General features: G+C 44.5%; 2 protein-coding genes across 6 annotated transcripts in view; one reads left to right on the top strand and one right to left on the bottom strand.

Annotated features, from left to right (window-relative positions):
• Positions 1-17,657, top strand: part of MED12L (mediator complex subunit 12L) — a 153,839-nt gene that overhangs the window by 72,035 nt on the left and 64,147 nt on the right. The gene's annotated exons all lie outside the window — the stretch shown is intronic.
• On the bottom strand, positions 459-16,354 carry GPR87 (G protein-coupled receptor 87). Of its 4 annotated transcripts, XM_075098656.1 has the most exons (4): positions 16,219-16,354; positions 16,042-16,121; positions 2,997-3,129; positions 471-1,581 (listed from the first exon to the last, which is right to left on the bottom strand). In XM_075098656.1, exons 3-4 carry the CDS (start codon positions 3,031-3,033, stop codon positions 545-547), a joined length of 1,074 nt encoding a protein of 357 aa, XP_074954757.1. In that variant the 5' UTR covers positions 3,034-3,129; positions 16,042-16,121; positions 16,219-16,354; the 3' UTR covers positions 471-544. The 4 variants fall into 4 exon arrangements, with proteins under 4 accessions (XP_074954758.1, XP_074954761.1, XP_074954757.1 ...); XM_075098657.1 differs by having other exon boundaries at positions 459-1,581; positions 16,042-16,345; XM_075098660.1 differs by lacking the exons at positions 16,042-16,121; positions 16,219-16,354 and adding an exon at positions 11,957-12,446 and having other exon boundaries at positions 465-1,581.

Raw genomic sequence — 17,657 nt, 5'->3', positions numbered from 1 at the left:
CCCACCAGACCCTGGTGGGGCTGTGCCGTGGTGCACGGGGTGACACTGTGGCTGGTCCTGTGACCACATGCCCGTGCGGCCCCCGTGTTAGCTCAGCAGTAGGTGGCGTGAAATGTGCTGTCCTCTTATGGCAGAGCTCTTCAGCTGGACAGGTAAAAAAGGGCAGAAACAAAGGCTGTATAGCAAACGTGAAGCCCAGGGAACTGTTGGCTCGCCTTTTTGGATCCTGCTCTGAGGCCAGAGCTTGTCCATCTCAGCTGCAGCCTCCTGGAGCTACAGGTTGCTTTCTGAGCTTCTGTTGGCCTTGAAAAACCCAACTAATGAACCAAAACAACCCCCAAAACCCCTCTAAGTGAACCTGCTCTCTGTGCAGATTTAAGCTTTTGATGTTTGAAATGGATGTTAGGTATGCTGAAACAGAAAAGCTGTATGTGTCTGCACGTTTCTTAATGAACTTCCATGGTCAGATACTCAAAGATACGTTTTATTTACATATGTACAAATATTCTCACAAATTAGCAAAAAAGTCTCTGTGTGGGTGATTTCAGACATCGGTGTATTCATGGTATATGCGCACTTCTGATCTTCTAACGCTCTGAAGTGATCTAATACTCTCGCTCCTGGTTCGCATATTTGATTTTCTGAACAGCCTTCGTGAGAATGATCTACACATGAAAAAGTAAATAATTGGATCCAGACAGACATTACATGCAGATAGGAACAGTGTCATTTCCTTACAGTAATACAAGATTTTATGTGCAGAGTCATCCAAAATTTTATCTAGATGGCTAAAAGTAAAGGGTATTCTGCACAAATGATATGGTAGAAAGCAAGTGAAAAATACAGCCACAACAACCCTTATGCTTTGATTATGCTTTCGCTTTCTGCTTGATGAGCTAATAAATTGTTTGCTCGATTTATAAATGTACCTAGATATCGCAATATAACATCCTATCAGTACTATCAGCACCACTACAAACATGCAGGTGTTGATGTAAATGACAGCTGTGTGCCACTTGACTCCCAAGGGGGACTTCAGCTTTATGCAGTCGTCTATGGTTTTTTTTGTTGGGTATCCATTTGTAAGAATCAGGTTTGGTAAAGCTAGAAAAGCCATTACAACCCAAACGCAGGCAGATAAGATCTTGGTGAAGGTGATGCTGTACATCCTGGAGTCTCCGAAAGGCTTCACTACTTTCAGGTAGCGGTCGATGCTGATAAGTCCGAGGAACACAATCGTGGTGTACATGTTTGCGTAAAACAGAACTGTGGTGTATCGGCACAGGAAAGAGTTGAAGTGCCATGGTCCCAGCTGTGAGTCCTGGATTATCTTGAATGGGAATGTCAGTGTCATGAGAAGGTCTGCAACCACGATGTTTTTGAGGTAAAATATAAAACTTGTTTTATTTCTGATGTGGAAAAAAATCCACACTGCTAGGCCATTCAGCAAGATGCTTGCCAGGAAAATGATGAGGTAAAGCACGGGCAAGACGATGGTGGTGAATTCGTTGTGTGTGGAGTTCCCGAGTAAGCCTGCTGTGGAGTTGGGTGAGGTACTGTTGTCTTGGCTCAGAGAATAATCTGTGGGAATGAGGGAAAACAAGAAGTTTAAAGTCTGTTTGCAGTGTTTTACAAATGGGGCCATTTTAGAACTGTCCTCTAGAAAACGTCCTATCTCTGGCCAGTTCCAGAGGCTGCTCAGATGAACCAGCCTGGAAAACCTGAGTTTAAAACAGTGCTCTTAAGTATTGCACATATCAGAATAAACATGTATGTGGCTTGCTAGCCTCTGAGCACATCTCTGCCTCCTGCTGAAATGTAAAGGTGCTTCTGCAAGTAGTTTGACAGGAAAAAAAATGCAGGACATGAGTGTGTGTATATTCCCGAGCTTCCCATACTACTCACGAACTCCCTGCCAGCCCTTGCTGCCGCCCTGCGGGTGAAGAGACCAGAAAGCCCAGCTTGGCAGTGTGAATGCTGCATGGCGATGGGCAGCAGCGCAGCCCTCGTGTCGCTGAAGACACTTTGAATTTGGGCTGTGGAAGGACCCGTTAGGTGAGGGCTGGGTTGGGTGCTGTGTGGTGTGTGTGGGGCCGGTCCCTGCCACCTGGTCTCGGGATGCCGGTGGCATCCTCCCTCTCTGTGGCACGGGGCAGTGCCTGCTGGGACGTGCTCCACAGACATGGCCGTCACACCTGTTTTTGGGGTCTCTGGTTGGCACTGGCTGGCGGAGCAGAGGTGAGCCAGGGTAAGGTGGGCGCAGGCTGGAGCAATGCTGGGGCGGGGGGAGCAGCAGGGCCTGGCCAGCCTTACAGCAGAGGGGGCTTGTGCAAGTTAATATTTTTGCAGTATTTGAAGGTGGTAAATAGCCTGGAAGTTCTCTGTAGAGAGAACCAGTGAAATGTGAAATGTGAGAAAGCTTTGAGTTCCCTTAATTGCCCCACCATCCAAGCAGAGCCGGGCGCTCCCTGCGCTGCAGGCTGAGGTCTGCACGGCCTGTCGCTGGTCTTGTGTAGGGGTGGGGGCAAATGCAGCTGCATGCCAGCATGTTTGGAACGAACTATTAATCAAAATTACGGGGTGTCAGCTCTTGGCTGTCTTGACAGAATGTGATTTGTGAGGAGAGATGATCTGTTTATCAAGAGACAGGACTCTGGAGAGACTCTTTGGGACTATTAAAATGCTAATTTAAAACTCAACTTAAATGTATTTAAAAATTACAGTCTCCCGGTATTTTAAGATTTCTTGTGTAAATGTTTGTGAAAAAACTTCAAACTTATAAATTGTCTCATAAAACTATAGCGCATTTGATTTCATATTGTTTATACTCTGAACTTGGCTGGTGTGGTAAACCAGGACTGACACCCACGGGGGCAGCACTTCGCAGTATTTAGACAGCCTTTTCTGAAATTACTTATTTCTTTAAAACGTTGGTGGGAGCTGATAGTAATACAATAAACACTTCTCAATCACTTAAATTTCCAACATTACCTTACCTGGCAGTTTTCCATAAGACAAATTGTACCCCATCATTTATGTTGCTGTAGGTTTTCAGCTCAAATGCTTTTCAGGAGTCCCACTGGCAGCCGTACATCCAGGATGCGGCATGGGCTGTGCCAGCTTTACATTCTGGGGAACATAAATAGGAATTAAAACCAAAGCAAAACAGAAGACCACAGCTTTCTCTCCCCAGCTGGGAGAGGAGTTTTGGGAAATGAGCATCCTCCAGATTTCCCAAGGAAAGGGCTGAGGTGTGCTGATGGCTGATCTTGGGATACTGCACAGCTGTTCTGCTATCGAGGTCTTAATTTACAGCTTCGTTTACAGCTGGGCATCCGCTGCATCGTTGCAGGCAATCTTGCCCTGTTAGTTTTTCTAAGACTATCAGTTTCACTGTTAAAAACTGCTTCCCTTTCTCCACCTCACTAACAAAACCATGCTGGAGCTTTATTGCCATAATATTTAGCAACATTATCCTAATTTCCAGCCTGAATGTCTCCATGGCCACTTTCTGTCTCGTATATTCTTGTACCAGTGCCTTTCATTTAAAGAACCCATCTCCATCTCTGGTACTTAGCCCTCTGTTTATAGAGGGATGTTTCTCACTGTACTGAGACTTCATTTACTGTGGTTAAGCAAGCCTTCATGTGTTTCTGCAAGACTTGAAGATACCAGCCCTTCTCTGTATCTGATCCAGTTAAGATAATCTTCCTTGAATCCCATTGACAAATATTGTGCAGTGTTTTACAAATAAGGCTAAAGAAAAGCTTGTTTCCTGGTTGCTGAGTTCCTTACCATCACTGAAACACCTCCTATAACATTTTCTGGGATCTCACTTCCTCAGTTCCTCCTTATGTCTGCACCAGGAAGGTGGCAAATGGCTGTGCTGGGTTCAGCTCTGACATGCTTTCTCTCTTTGTGGTGCTTTACAGGGATCCATGCTAGTGTGTAGCAGGCTTTTTTATTGTCCTTAGCTACATGATACTGCATTTTTTGTTCCAGCAAACTTAATTTCAAGTTTGTTAAGTTCTGTAAAAATATGTTGGAATTTAACTTTTTAAAACCCGATTTTCTTATTTCTTTCAAAAGTTTGGACTAAATCTTTGCAGAAACCTGGACTGTGACAAGTAGCTCTAGTAGCCTGGCCAAGAATGTTCTTTCCTTAAATTGGTATTAGATTTGATACTATCTAGGCAGGTATTTCTACGCCACCCTTCTCAGCTCTTAAAATAGGTTAGTGTACGAGTATTTGCAAACATACCATCCCAGTTACTGCAGTAGGTAAAGTTTGTCTCCTAACTACCAAAGCATGGTGGTTGAATGGCTTTATGCCTTTGTTATGATCTGCCACTACCGCTGGTTTCTTACTCCTTGGTAAAGGCCCTTGACCTTATTCCTGACATCTCTTGCTTGGATGTCCTGTTTCTTTATCTGCAATCTTGGACATTTCAGTGACGGATGCCTGAGCATGTTTGGGTTGTTTTTTGTTTTTTTTTTTTAAAAAAGTTTTTCATCTCTCACTTCTTGAAGTAAAAAAGCTTCATATGTATTTATGAGAGATGTGTGTATAACTTTTTGTAATGTATCCATCAAATCGGGGTGGAAACTGTAAGTTCCTGTTCCTTTCTCATGTTTTTGGATGAAGTGAATGAGTATTATGAAGCCATCCTACAGGGAATACTGAGAAACTGCAGAATCTAATTTATGCTATGATGGCATTATAACGTTTTGATGTTGTTCAAAGAAATTTTGACAATACCAATTTGTAAGACTACATTCCAGATGATTGCTTTACTCTTGCAGTATGCAAATGCATTGATTTTTCCATGCTTCACTTTCTGGTTACAAGTTTTGATAGGAAAACGAGCAAAATAGTTCAGATCTCAGCAATTATGCTGGATCTGACTGCCTCTCATAAGGGACTGGATAGTCAATGAAATTACTGAAGCCCTTTTGCAGATCTACACGTGGTTTATGTGGTCATCACTGTGTCGTGAACTGCGTTGAATTGTCACTAGATGGCAGTAAAGCAAAACATTAAATTTTAAAATGTCAGTAAAAATTTTAATTCCAATATTTTAAGCTTTTTGTCTTTTTGGCTTCTTGTCTGGCATTGTTTTCTATAATAATAATTGGGGTTCATAATGAGATTGTTGGAGTATTTTAGATATTTCATTTTCTTTTGGTCTGAGAAGCAGTAACCTGTTGCTTTTTTGCTGCTGTTTATAATCTGCAGCTATCCTTTTTTGCCCAGGAGGCACCGAGATCAAAAGAATATGTGATTTTATTAAAAGATGCATATCTGTCTTCTTATGAAAATAAGATGCTTATTTCCCTGCTTTTCAGAATTCCTTTTAAGTCTGTGGAATTCCTGGTCCTGGTCCCTGGAAAGCCACCTGCTCTCAGGCTCTTCAGACAAGGGCTCTCCCAGATCCTCAGTCCAGAGAAGTTAGTTAAGCATCGGTTGTGTTGCCTGAGATTTGAGGCAGTGAGACTGTGGACTCCTGTGTTCCCATGCTGTCACCCTGGGAAATGCTGCAGGGTTTGATGGAGCTGGTGATCAGATCTGTCCTAAATGGACTTTTTGTGTACTGTCAGTTACTCCAGGTCCCAAAGGGATTTGCTCTAAATCCTGTCAAAAAAGTCCCCTGCCTTTTTCCACCTCCACATCAATCCTTTTAGGTGGGTGTTGTCACTAAGAAACTGCAAAAATCTAGCACTAGGTAGTACCTGTGAATGCCTCTTCACATACAGACAGCACCTATGCTCTCCAAAGGTTCTGTCTCTTCTTTTACATCAGAAAACTGATGGATGTTTTCTGACACTGGTGAGAAAGCCCCTATGCTGCTGGGGATCTCTGCCAAGCTGTCCTCTGGCCTCTCCCTCTAGCTTGCACTGTTCACATTTCCGTCTGCATCCTGTGCTTTACTGTCAGCAGAGATGGGCCATCCACAACATCCTTAAGACTCTCAACCCCCAATTCAGTGTGGATCAAAATCCAGTTTATTTCCTCCTTGTAGGTAGTGTTTTGTTTGTTGGGTACTGTTACTTGAATAACTGGGCTGTTAGTCTGAGTCTTGGGATTTACCCAGTTGTTTTATAGCTGAAAACTACTGTAGAAGATGTACTGCAATCACTTGGACCAGAAATAGCTAAATCACTGTCACAGAAGGCTCTCCTTGGGCAGGCATGTTTCTTACTGCCCCAGGGAATGTGTTAGAGTCCCCAGTCTCTGATGGGCTCACCTGTGCCTCTTGGGGTTTGATAGTATCATCACTGCTCCCTGCTTGCCCTGTAACTCTGCTCAGGTGTGGTCTGCTTATCTCACTAGCCTATGCAAAACCTGTGCTTGCTGAAGTAGCCTGGCTGCTCCGTGGTTGTGCTTTGTTGTCCCTTCCAGATGCAGCACGGGAAGGTGCTGCACAGGTGGCAGGAGCAGCATCTCTCTGCTTTTCAAGTCAGCACTGCTTACTCTTAGCGAATCCCATATGGGATTGCTGATGACTGCCCAGAGTACTGACCATGGGGGATCCCTGCCGCACGCATCTTCCTGGCCAGTGAATATGTAGCCACACTGTTAGTTGCCCAGGGAAATACAGGTCACCTGGAAGCCATACTGGGACCTTGCTCGTTGTTCCTGCAGACCAATTTGGATCAACCCTCTGAATGGATATCTCTTTGTCATCTTATTCCTGATGTTTTTAATGTTAAAACATGTTCAAAAAAATATTCCAACAAAGCATGGGTTGGAAAAAGAAAGAAGCAAACTCTTCACAAATGTTAACTGTGACAGCTAAAGTACATGAGCAGTGTTTTGTGTCCTGCCTTGCTGGCACAGCTGAGCTCATCAGAGACGCTTTGTGCATGCATGGGGTGGAGGTTAGAGACAACACCTACGGGCTGCCCTAGTTATGTGCTAAAGACTTTCCCTTATGCTGCTGTAGTTTGAAGCTTTAAAGTCTCGAACAAACAGGTTTGTGCAGAGCATCAGAGAAGTGCAGGCAGGATGGTCCCTGCTGCACAGCGCTGGTCGTGTGACAACATTTTAGGATACACAGAGATGATCCTGCTTAGACTCACCAGTCCAATGGTGTTTCCATAGTTTCCTAACTAACTCTATCGGAGTTCCTACCTAACTCTGCTAGACAGAGCACTTGGAGTAGTCTGGCTCCATTATTTACATGCTAGGGTGGGTGAGCAAGGCTCGTTGGAGTCAAATCAGATGTATCCCTGTACTGCAGAAGCTTCCTTTTTTTCTGATAAAGACCACTATATTGCAGACTCTAGGAGTAGGAAGAAAGTTACCCCATGTGGAGAATTCACCCTTTTCCATATGCTCTTGCGGAATGGGAGATGAAGATTGTCTTCTCTTTAAAGAATATTTTAAGATATTTTATGACTGTTCACTGATCATGTACTCTGATGGCTTTTTTACTTGTTTGACTATGGTATTTCTGTGCTGGGCAACGCTGGATTTCCATTCCTTGTACATTTCTCTGGACACTTTTCTTCTGACCAATTTCATCCTAGCCAGCTGTCTCGTTCTTCCATATGCATATAGTCTGCTTGGATGGTTTTGAAGATGCACTAGAAGCTGCTCCTTTATTCAAGCATCTTTTTAAACCAGAATACTTTTTATGCACTTGGTTGGTGGTTTTTTTTTTCTATCATTCCCCTAAAGGCTGTCAACTGCATTAAATATAAGTTAAGTACCTACTGTTTCACAGATGAGGTAATCTTTTACTGCTAATGTTGATAGACTGGTTTATATGCATGACTGATATAACCTCAGATGAGAAATTAAGTAATAGGCTGCATGGCAGACTTCAGTGTCATATGGGTAGGGAATGACTGTATAGTTTTTCTAATAACTAAGGCTTTAAGTTGCCTCACTGTTTAAAGAAATTCTATATCCTCAAATCTAATTGTTCTTTTTTCTTCTTATTTACAGCTTTCTAAAAATCAGAAAATTCTCCTTGTAAACTAGGCTAGATATTCTAGGTCATAGGGCTGCAGAGTTTTAAGTTATGGTTTTTTATTTGAGCACATAACTTTTTGATATGTGGCTTCTTGCCAGTCAATATGCATTCATCACCATAAAGTTTGGTAAATGACAGAACTAATGTAAACAATAGAAATGTGAGGCAGTTTATTAAAATTGCTGTTGGCTGGCTGCAATTATGTTCTTTTCTGTTGCCTATCGGAACCAAATCACTGAGTTAACTGTAGAGATTTAGGGGGGGAAAATACTCCTGTACTGCATCACCTGAATAAGCCTTAGTGTTCTATTTTTCCCTGCTTCCAACTATTTATCTTCCTTAGTGCTTTTCTTTGCTCACTAAAAGAGAGCCCAATCCCAATAACTAGGACACTGCAAGCTTTCCCTTCCTCGGAGGCCTCTGTTAAAAATTGTTCATCTCCTTTTGGTAAAAGTGTATGTTAATGTACTGTTAACGCATAGTGGAATAACTTGATATTCCTGTTGGAATTTGTACCTACAGCAAGTGAGTATGTGCCTCTTACTCTTGCACTTTGTACACTTTCTTTTTTTTTTTGCATTTTTCTGGCTGTCACATCCCCATCCTCAGAACTGTGCTTATGTACCAGTTGTGCTAAGAGGTGCTATGCTGTTGGTAAAGCATGAATGGTGACAAGAACTAGCGTTAATGCCAGGGTTTGCATTAGTCAGAGACTCCTGTCCACTCTAGGGCCACAGCCGCTTGTGTTGAGATATAGTCATATACCAAGTATGGTGTCTTTCGTCTGCAGAGGGGCTGGGAAAGCTGAGGTGTTTCAGCCTGGGCCAGGGAAGGCCCAGGGGCTCCTACAGTCTGCATGAGTACCTGGTGGGAGGAAGCATGGCTCTCTCTTTTCAGTGGTGCCCCCTGGCTGGACAGGAGGCAGTGGGCACAAACTGAGACTCAGGAAATTACATCTGAGCACAAGAAAACGTTTTTTTTTTTTTTACTGTGCGGGTGGTCAAGCATGAGTACAGGTTGCCCATGGAGGCTCTGGATCTCCATCCTGGGAGATACCTCCTGACTGGGCACGGCCCTGCAGCCTTCTGTTGCTGGCTCTGACTGGAGTGGGGTGAGGACCTCCAGGGGTGCCCTCACCTCAGCCATGCTCTGCTTAAGTGGTAGAGACCTGGAGTGTCTGCTCCTGCGTGCCTACCAAAGGCTGGCTCAGCTAAATGGTGGTATCCACCACCCTGTATGTCTGACTCAGCCAGCTGGCACGTGTTGGCTGCTTCAAACTGGGAACTGCTTCAATGTGGGGTGGCTGGGGAGAGGGTGAAAATAGTCCTCCATGGGGCTTTGTGCCCTCAGCTCCCGCTGTCCACCTTCCTAGGAGTGTGGTGGCAGAGGGATGTGCAGACAGTATGTGCTAGTTCCATTTAGTGCGGTAATGCTGCCATGCTTAACTGACTGAATTGTGGAGAGGCTGAAAAATAAGAACTAGGGTATAACTGCCTTTGGCTGCGGCTTATGGTGCTTGTCTGCTTAGTCATATCCAGAAACAGGAACCACTGTGTCTGCTCAGACTTCTTGTCTGCTTCAGTATCTAGTACAAAACCCCCTTCTTGGTTTTCAGGTTCCTCCTTGAACTTCCCCCTCAATTCCAACCTAACTTTTCCCGCATGCATCTCTGAACAGCACAGTGTCCTGGCCCCAGGCAAGCTGTAGTGCAGCTTGCTTCTGTCTGCCTTCAGCTGGTGGAGCAGCTTCTATTGTCTCCAGGACCCTATCCTGTCCCTGCCCTATCCTATCCATTTGCCTTCAACAGAAGGCACATGACGCCAGTGGTTAGAGAGCATACCTCCCTATGGAAGCCTCTGCCGAACACTGAGCTGACATCTGTGTCAGTACGCGTGTGGGAGAAGCAGTCCCTCCACATCCGCATTGAGACACACTGTTAACGGAGACTTCCTTCCCCACGGTCATTTAGCCCAAGAGGTGTCTCTGAGAAAAATTATCTGTACGCTGTTCCTGTAACCTATAGAGCTTCCTGCATGCAGTCACTTACTGAAATTTGGGGTTTAGTCTTTCCTGGTCCTTTGTATATGTCAGCTGAAAGTACCATGCATATTTCCAGTGCCTGTGATAGATTTATCCTGCATCGGAGTAACCAGCTAAATGTGCTCATTTAAGCTTTCTACATCAGTCTCTACGCATGCTTTACTGTACATATTGCCTGAAATCTCACCTTGCACCTGTAACTCAGTTGTTTTACAGTTGTGGGAGTGACAGAACTGGGTGTAGCAGAATGCTGCAGTAAACATTAAATAATACTGTTAAACATGCAAAATTCTTAGTTTTTGGGGAATATGCCCTTAAGATAACACGATTTCCTCACTTGAAAAAAATAAAATTATTTGGACAGATCTAATTTTCTCAAAGTCACTTCTGGAATATTTTGTCCAAAAGTAGCCATTAATTTTTTTCTTGTTTCAAGTGAATGCTTATGAACCCTTACTTTCCCTCATGTGGGATAGCTCTGACATGAGAACTTTTGGGGATGCTGCCTGAACTATCAAGTTCTTTCTTTTTTCTGTCTTCTGAACTGTTCCTCATTAAAAGCTCATGGAGTAATATTACTTACTTTGAATCAGATTTTCTATGCAGAGGTTACAAAATCTAGTAAATGTTGTAAATTGTTACTGTTAGACTTATTTTTTAAACTTACTTGCAGAACATAAAGATGCATGAATTAATCTTTGTTGCATTAATGACAAGCAGGTGCATTTTTCATGACCAAAGAACAGAAACTACTGTCACGCATTTATTGCAGGTCCTGATCTTGTGTATTGTGCTTTGCTTTTCACAGGCTGACTGCAGCACTGGGCTGTTTGCGGGCTGGTCTTTTCTGTACAAGGGGCCAGCACTGCAACTGCCATTTCTAAAGCAGTGTATTATGAAGTATAGTGTTAAAGTACATCTCCTTTCGGCTGCAGTTGCTTTGACATGAAGAGTTAGGAGAGAACTGCCAACAGAAATGGTATCCCTTTGGGCAGCAGGTAAACGGCCGTTGTTGGTGGAAGAGGAGCTATGTGTTGCAATTGCTTGCCCTTTTTTTTTTTTTTTTTTTTTTAAAAAAAAAAAAGAATAAAGCACAGTGCAATGGTTGGCAGAGTTGGGATAATTAATGTTTTCTCAGTATGGCAACCTCTAATTAGACAGGAGGAAAGGATTAACTCTGGAGTGTTTCCTTTGCTTCTTTCTAGAAGATGCTGAGAGTTGTTTCTGGTTGCACAAAACCTGCTGATAGTGGAAGCTCTATTGTAACCCTATAGAGTTGCTTTCTTTAAACACCTATTAAGAATATACCATGCAAGATGCAAATTCCACGCACAGCGCTCCCAGCAGGGTTAGGTGTAAGTGACAGCCCCAAAGTCCTGGCTGCCCAGCACCACCACCCACTCACTGCTGCCTGGTTAGCCTCCACCTGCAGTCTTTTCAGCTCCTTCCTGACATTGTCTTTTGCAGTTGCTCATCAGCTCCAGCTCCCTGCTCAGAGCAGCATCAGCTGCAGCTGGCTGACCAGGACCTTGTCCGGGCCGGTGGGTGAGTATCTCCAAGGATGGAGACTCCACAACCTCTCTGGGAAACATTTTCCAGGGCATGACCACCCTCACAGTAAATTTAAAAAACCAAACCCAACAACAACAACCAAACCCCAACAACACAAACCAAAAAACCCCAAACAAACAAACAAAGAAACCGCCCCCCAAAAAAGCCCAACAAACCGAATAAAAACCCAAACCACCACTACCACCAAAAACCCCCTGTGCTCAGACAGAGCCTCCTGTGTTTCAGTTCATGCCCACTGCTTCCTGTCCTGTCGCTGGGCACCAATGGGAAGAGCCTGGCTCTGTCTTCTTTGCACCCTCCCTTCAGGTATTTGTACACACTGAAGAGATCCCCCTGAGCCTCCGCTTCTCCAGGCTGAACAGTACCAGCTCTCTCAGCCCCACAGGTATGTCAGAGGCTCCAGTAAGTTAGTTGTCTTTGTGGCCCTGCGCTGGGCTCAGTATGTCCATGTCTGTCTTGTACTGGGGAGCCCAGAGCTGGAACCAGCACTGTAGGTGTGGCCTTGCAGTGCTGAGCCAGAAGGAGGGATCACCTCCTTCGACCTGCTGGCAATTTTGCCTGATGCAGCCTGGGAGGCTGTTGGCCTGCTTTTCTGCCAGGGCAGGCTGCTGGCTCATGTTCAATTTGTCCACCAGGTCTTTCCCTGCGGAGCTGCTTTCCAGCTGGCGCCCCAGCATGTCCTGGTGCAGGGGGCTGTTCCTCCGTAGGGGCGAGACTTTGCACTTCTTGCTCAACTGCATGAGGTTCCAGTCAGTGCATTTCTCTAGCCTGTTGAGGTCCCTCTGGATGGCAGCACAGCCCTCGGGGGTATCAGCCACTCCTCCCAGTTTGGTGTTGTTTGCAAACTTCGTCCCCTTTCCATCCCACTGGATTACAGTTCTGCTGCTGCTTGGAAGACACAGTTTTAACGGGTCACATTTCTAGTCTTGCCCTCTAAGGTGGAGGCCAAAGGCAGGTTCACAGTTACATGTATTTCTCCAGAATAACTTCAACTTTTCCCTCTTTTAATCTCTTTGCAAGCCTCTCCCCAGCTTTTCCATTCCTGTTCTGCTCATGTTTTTGTGGGGTCTGTTCTTGGCACAAGAGGCAGCATGGAAATCTTTGTCAAATAATCACCCTTCAATTCCATAGGCTGTTCCTTACTTATCCAGTATGCTTTATTATCCCGAAGTCATAGTCTTTTAAATTTAAAAAGTTGTATAAACACAATAGTTTGGGCAAAAAGCAAAAACTGGTTATTAAGTTTCAGGATGTGGTGCTTGGGTGGTCTTGAGCTCCTTCCAGAGGGAGCTGGCTTCTGTACAGGCGAGCAGGCAGCCGGCTGCTCCACTCAGTGCTGCGGTGGAGCATGGTGCCACGCAGCCACTCCCCGGTTCGCTCTGACCTGGGAGAAGCAGAGACCTCTTGAGAGGCCCCCTCTCTGCAGCATGCCTGCAAGGCAAAGACTCTCTTGGATGTCATGCTAGTTTTGTTGGAGCATTTTGCTGAAAATATTAGCTTTTAGATTTGATTGTTGGTATTATGCAGTGAAAAACATTAAGTTAAAAAAGCTTATAATGAAACTTTAAAAACAGTCAAGGTGTTGCCTGGATCACAAAGAAAAAAATGAAGGTATGTGGTTGATCGCATTACACCTTCATCTGTTGTAGCTGTGACTATTGTGCATCTGTCATTACTCTCAAATGCTACAGGGGATACTGTGAAAAAAAATATCTTGTGGGGAAAAAAAATTATTGGTATGTGTATGTAGACAGTGCCTTTTAAACTTTTAAGTAATTCCAGTCTCAGTTTTAGGTGTTTTACTCTGCATTGAAACAATTTCTATTAATTTTTTTGTATGCAATTCTAATTCACATTGCAAAAGGACACAAAAATCCTCAGCTGCTGTTGTCAGCTGAGCTTTTTTGTGCTTCGGTATGTATTGCTGTGACACAATTAACCATGTTAGCTACTTGCAGCAACACCACTATTTCAAAGGGGAAGGAAAAGATCATGGGGATTTTGGGTTATGACTGGGAGAAGTTCAGCCTGGTGCAACCCCAATTTTTCATGAGCCATGAGCAGCCTGGAGAGTCCCCACTCTCTCTGCTGTTCTCAGAAACGGGCAAACTGCAAATCCTGGGTTGTTTTCAGGGTGCCGGATGCAGAGAGCTGCTGCTCTTCCTTTGGCCCAACTGCTTTGCCAGCTCTTGGCTGTTCCTTGTATGATGGCAGAAGCCGCTGCTGCAGCGAAGGTGATATAAGCCTGATTTATACTGCTCATCATCAGTTGTCACTTGGGAAAATGTCGGTGACATATCAGAAGAAAAACAAGAAGTAGTGGTTATTGTAGTATCTCGTGAGGTTCAGTGTTGGTCAGATGTGGAAACCTGCTTTTGATAATCGAGGGTGCAAGGGGTTTTTATGGGTTTTTTGGTGTGTTTTTGTTTTTTAAGAGGGTACTTTTAAATGTAATTTTTTATGTTGGGAAGGGCTAAGTCCACTGAAACATAGGAATTAATGTTGCTGACTTCCTCTAGTGCTTTCATGGCAGCACTGGGGTTAGTGTCTCTTGCAGCCTGCTTTCTTTCAGAGCCCTGCTAGCTGACCCACAGTGTGGTGGGTCTGTAGCTCTTGGTTTGTGTCAGGCACATTTTCACTTGGTTACAAACTTGTAATGAATGTTGCACGCTTCAGGTTTAATGCTCGTCCTTACTGCAGATGTCTTGACTGACTTTTCCTGGTTCTCACTTGGTCGAAGAGGAGGTCTCTCTGAACTTTGCTGTGCAGAGGCGAGCAAGTGACTTGCCCTAAAAAGAGGAGAAGGAGCATCCCCCCTTTATATCTCATCTTAGGCTATGTGCAGTGAGTGGAATAGGCTTCCCGGATGAGAAGGAGCATGTAGCTGCTGAAAGGCTGCTTCGGCATCGGACAAACTCCGGATTGTGGCTTGCCACCTCCCAGCTGACGCTCGTTCCCTGTCTGGCCGCCCTGCCTGGGTGCCTTCCTGGCTCAGCTGTGTTCCCATGATCTGCATGGCCGGGCGGCTCCTGACACCCCAGCACCCAGGGACTCTGGTGCTCCAGCACCTGGCATGGGTGCGTGCTAGTGCACGATGGGCTGTGGGGTGCAGGTTCTGGGTGAGCTGGTCTCCCTGTTCCCTCCCTGCCCTGCGGGGGCCCTGGCAGCTAGGGAGGGGAACCAAGGGTGAGACAGCAGGGCTGAGCGGGGAAAGGCAACCAGCCCTCCATGGGGAGGGAGGAGGAACTGGCGGCTGGTGCTGTTGAAAATTTTCTTCTTTTTCTCACACACGCCTAGAGCAAACAGGGGTTTCTGGTGTCCCTGCATGCCCTTTGGCCTCTCTCCCCTGCTCTCTTCTCCCTCCTGCAAGAGCTGACCCTTGACTCCAGAGGTTTGTCCCCAGGTGCTGCCAGCTCCCCCTCCCCATAGAGTAGAGTTGGGAGGAGGAGAAGGTCTGGCTGGTGCAGGGGAGCTGGCTGCCTACGCAGAGTAAGGCGCCCTGCTCGTAACAGGAGAAATGCTGGAGGCTTTCATGTCATCCGGGGCCTGTACTTCTGGGAGTCAATCAATGACATCAGCAGAATGCTTGTCTGAGTTTCCTGGTTTCCCTTTTTAAGAGATTGCAGAATCTTCTTTAAAAAGATGGAAAAAAGTGTGAAACGCTACCAGAGTTTCCAGACCGAGCATACGTAACGAGAGGGCAGATGTCTACAGTGCCGATAATGCACAAATGGCAAGTAATTTTTTAACATACAAAAACTTGAATTGCACTGCTACTTTCAGTTCTTCGTAATAAGAATAACCTTCTCAATCTAAAATACTCCTTAAATGACATAGGTTTTTGAAAGTGCCTTATATATTTCCCAAACTTTGAGGCTAATCAGCCGTATAGTTTGTAAGTTGCTTGTTCAGAGCTATGTGGTTTTTCCAGTGAACCTGACAAGTTTTAACATGATCTGAGTGAAGTATGAAGGAAGAGAACCTTTATTCTGTATAATATAATTAAGAGAATTCAGGTGTGCTTTCTTTTACTGAAAGAGGTGAAAAGGAATACAGTACAAACCTTTTATACCAAATTCAGATGTTATAGTTACTGAATCTTACTTGATATAAATTAAGCTCTGTCAGGAAGTAAGTTATTGAAACCATGAACCCTCCTGCACTTTGATTCATATCTTAGAAGGAATAATCAGTAGAAAACCATTTTTTTTGCCACTGGGAAAAAGATAACGAGTAACATTTAATGAATGAATAAAAGGTTAGTAAAGTTGCCATATTTTGAGAACTTTTCACACTTTTAATTGATCTGATATTCAGTTTATGGTTCCAGCTCTGGTTTTCAGCAGCTGTATCTTAATTCCTGATTTCTTTTCACTTAAGGGTGATTAAGAGCAAGAAGAATCACAGAATAACTTATCAAATTCTTTTCAGATGCTCAAAGATCACTTACCTGTCACCATTGTCACCTTCCGCTTGTCTCTGAGTTGCATCTCGAAAGTGCCTTAGACTCCTCCAAAATGCATCTTGAAACTACAGTAGGCGTGAGAGTATTTGTTGCGATAAGGTAGTTAAGTAAACCATATCTGGAAGTAAGTTTTTTTGCTTCCGATGGCTTTTTTTGCGATACCTGATCAGAGAGTCAAAATTCCCCTGGCCAGGAGCGACTGGAGCAACTGGCTTTCTCATTCCTGGGAATGACTCACATGCCAGGGTAGATGAGCAGCGCGCTCCCGCTCACTTCCTGGCTCCAGAGCAGCTCGGGCGCCCAGGACGCAGACAGTGATTCACCTGAGAGGTGGGTTAGTGCCTGTTAAAGGCAGCAGTCTTTGCGCAGCAAGATGTTGCAGACAGTCTGAAGTCGTGTTTTACAGCAACCTCTGCAACCGTGCCTGTGCCTTTCAGTTAATACAGTTTTGTCTGCAGGGTGAATATGAATTTAATGTGATACTGAAAAATCTTGTGCTGGATAGATGCAAATATCTGCTAATCGAGATTATCATGTCAATTATTAATCTGACTATATTTAGACATCTTTAATGTTGTGCTTTCAACAGATCCTGTCTTCTAAATAGCATATAGGATGAAAGCAAAACGTTAAGTCTGTAACTAAATATTTCATCTAAAATGACTAGACTGTTTACTGCATACTTTTTACTGTCATGGTGTTCTTTAAGACTCTGACTGTGAGCCTACTGACTTTTGCAGTCCTGCTGTCAGGGATCCTGGGTGTACACACATTTAGAGTAAGATAATTTAGTGCCTTAACAGCATTGGAATAATCATGGCACTAGTTATATCAGGACAAAATTTTGCTTCATGTCAGTAGAGAATGAAGTGGTTGATTTCCCATTTCTGCCCCCTTCTTAAAAAAAAAAGGCAAAATTATATCTCCCTCATTAAATCTTCAGGAGGAAAGAAAAAATAATCTTAATGCTACAAGAGCAATGGCTGCCAAGTCACTTTCCTCAGACTGCTCTGTCTGTTCTGCCTGGACTTCTCCACACACATTTTTTTTTTTCCTTTTTTCCTCAAAGATCTGAGGGACTGAATCACCAGTCCCTCTCTGCTGAGACAGGATAGCCTTCTGCAAGATGCCCTTGACAGCTGCATGGATCCTTGTGAGGAGCTGGAGCAGGAGCAGGTCCTGCTGTACTGGTGAACAGCTTCCTCTGGCCATGTGTCCAGGGGTGCCCTGTGCTAATTTCCTCATTTCTGCTAATGGGCAAACTGTAAAATTCCCACTTGCCTTGGGGCCTCTCCCTTGAATCAGGTGCAGTCCCTGATTGTAGGAGACTTCTGACGCGGCTCATCTTTGAAGACCAGCTTTTGCAAGGCAAAACAGATAATGCAAATGAAGCCAGCAGGAACATGCATTATATTTCTGTCATGTTTTTAGCTTTATTACTACAAGCTGCAAAACTGATCTCAGGAGCTGGATATTTTGACGGTAAGTGGTGGTCCGTGTTTCATGCACATGCTGGAATGCACACATCACATCACCTGAGGATGGAGAAGGGTTTTTCTGCAGTGAGGGAGAGGAGACTTGACGAAGTGTCTGCCTCTCTC

This window comes from Phalacrocorax aristotelis, chromosome 7 (assembly GCF_949628215.1).
Source record: "Phalacrocorax aristotelis chromosome 7, bGulAri2.1, whole genome shotgun sequence".
NCBI classification, from domain to species: Eukaryota; Metazoa; Chordata; class Aves; order Suliformes; family Phalacrocoracidae; genus Phalacrocorax; species Phalacrocorax aristotelis.
The sequence above is the reverse complement of the archived record's forward strand: the minus strand, read 5'-3'. Positions and strand labels throughout refer to the sequence as shown.

What these genes read in the sequence shown, in the direction of transcription:
- GPR87 (XM_075098656.1), bottom strand. Translation starts at nt 3,033, where the DNA reads ATGATGGGGTACAATTTGTCTTATGGAAAACTGCCAG. An exon ending in GTCTTATGGAAAACTGCCAG is followed by an intron (nt 1,582 to 2,996) that starts GTAAGGTAATGT and finishes TCATTCCCACAG; the next exon opens with ATTATTCTCTGAGCCAAGAC.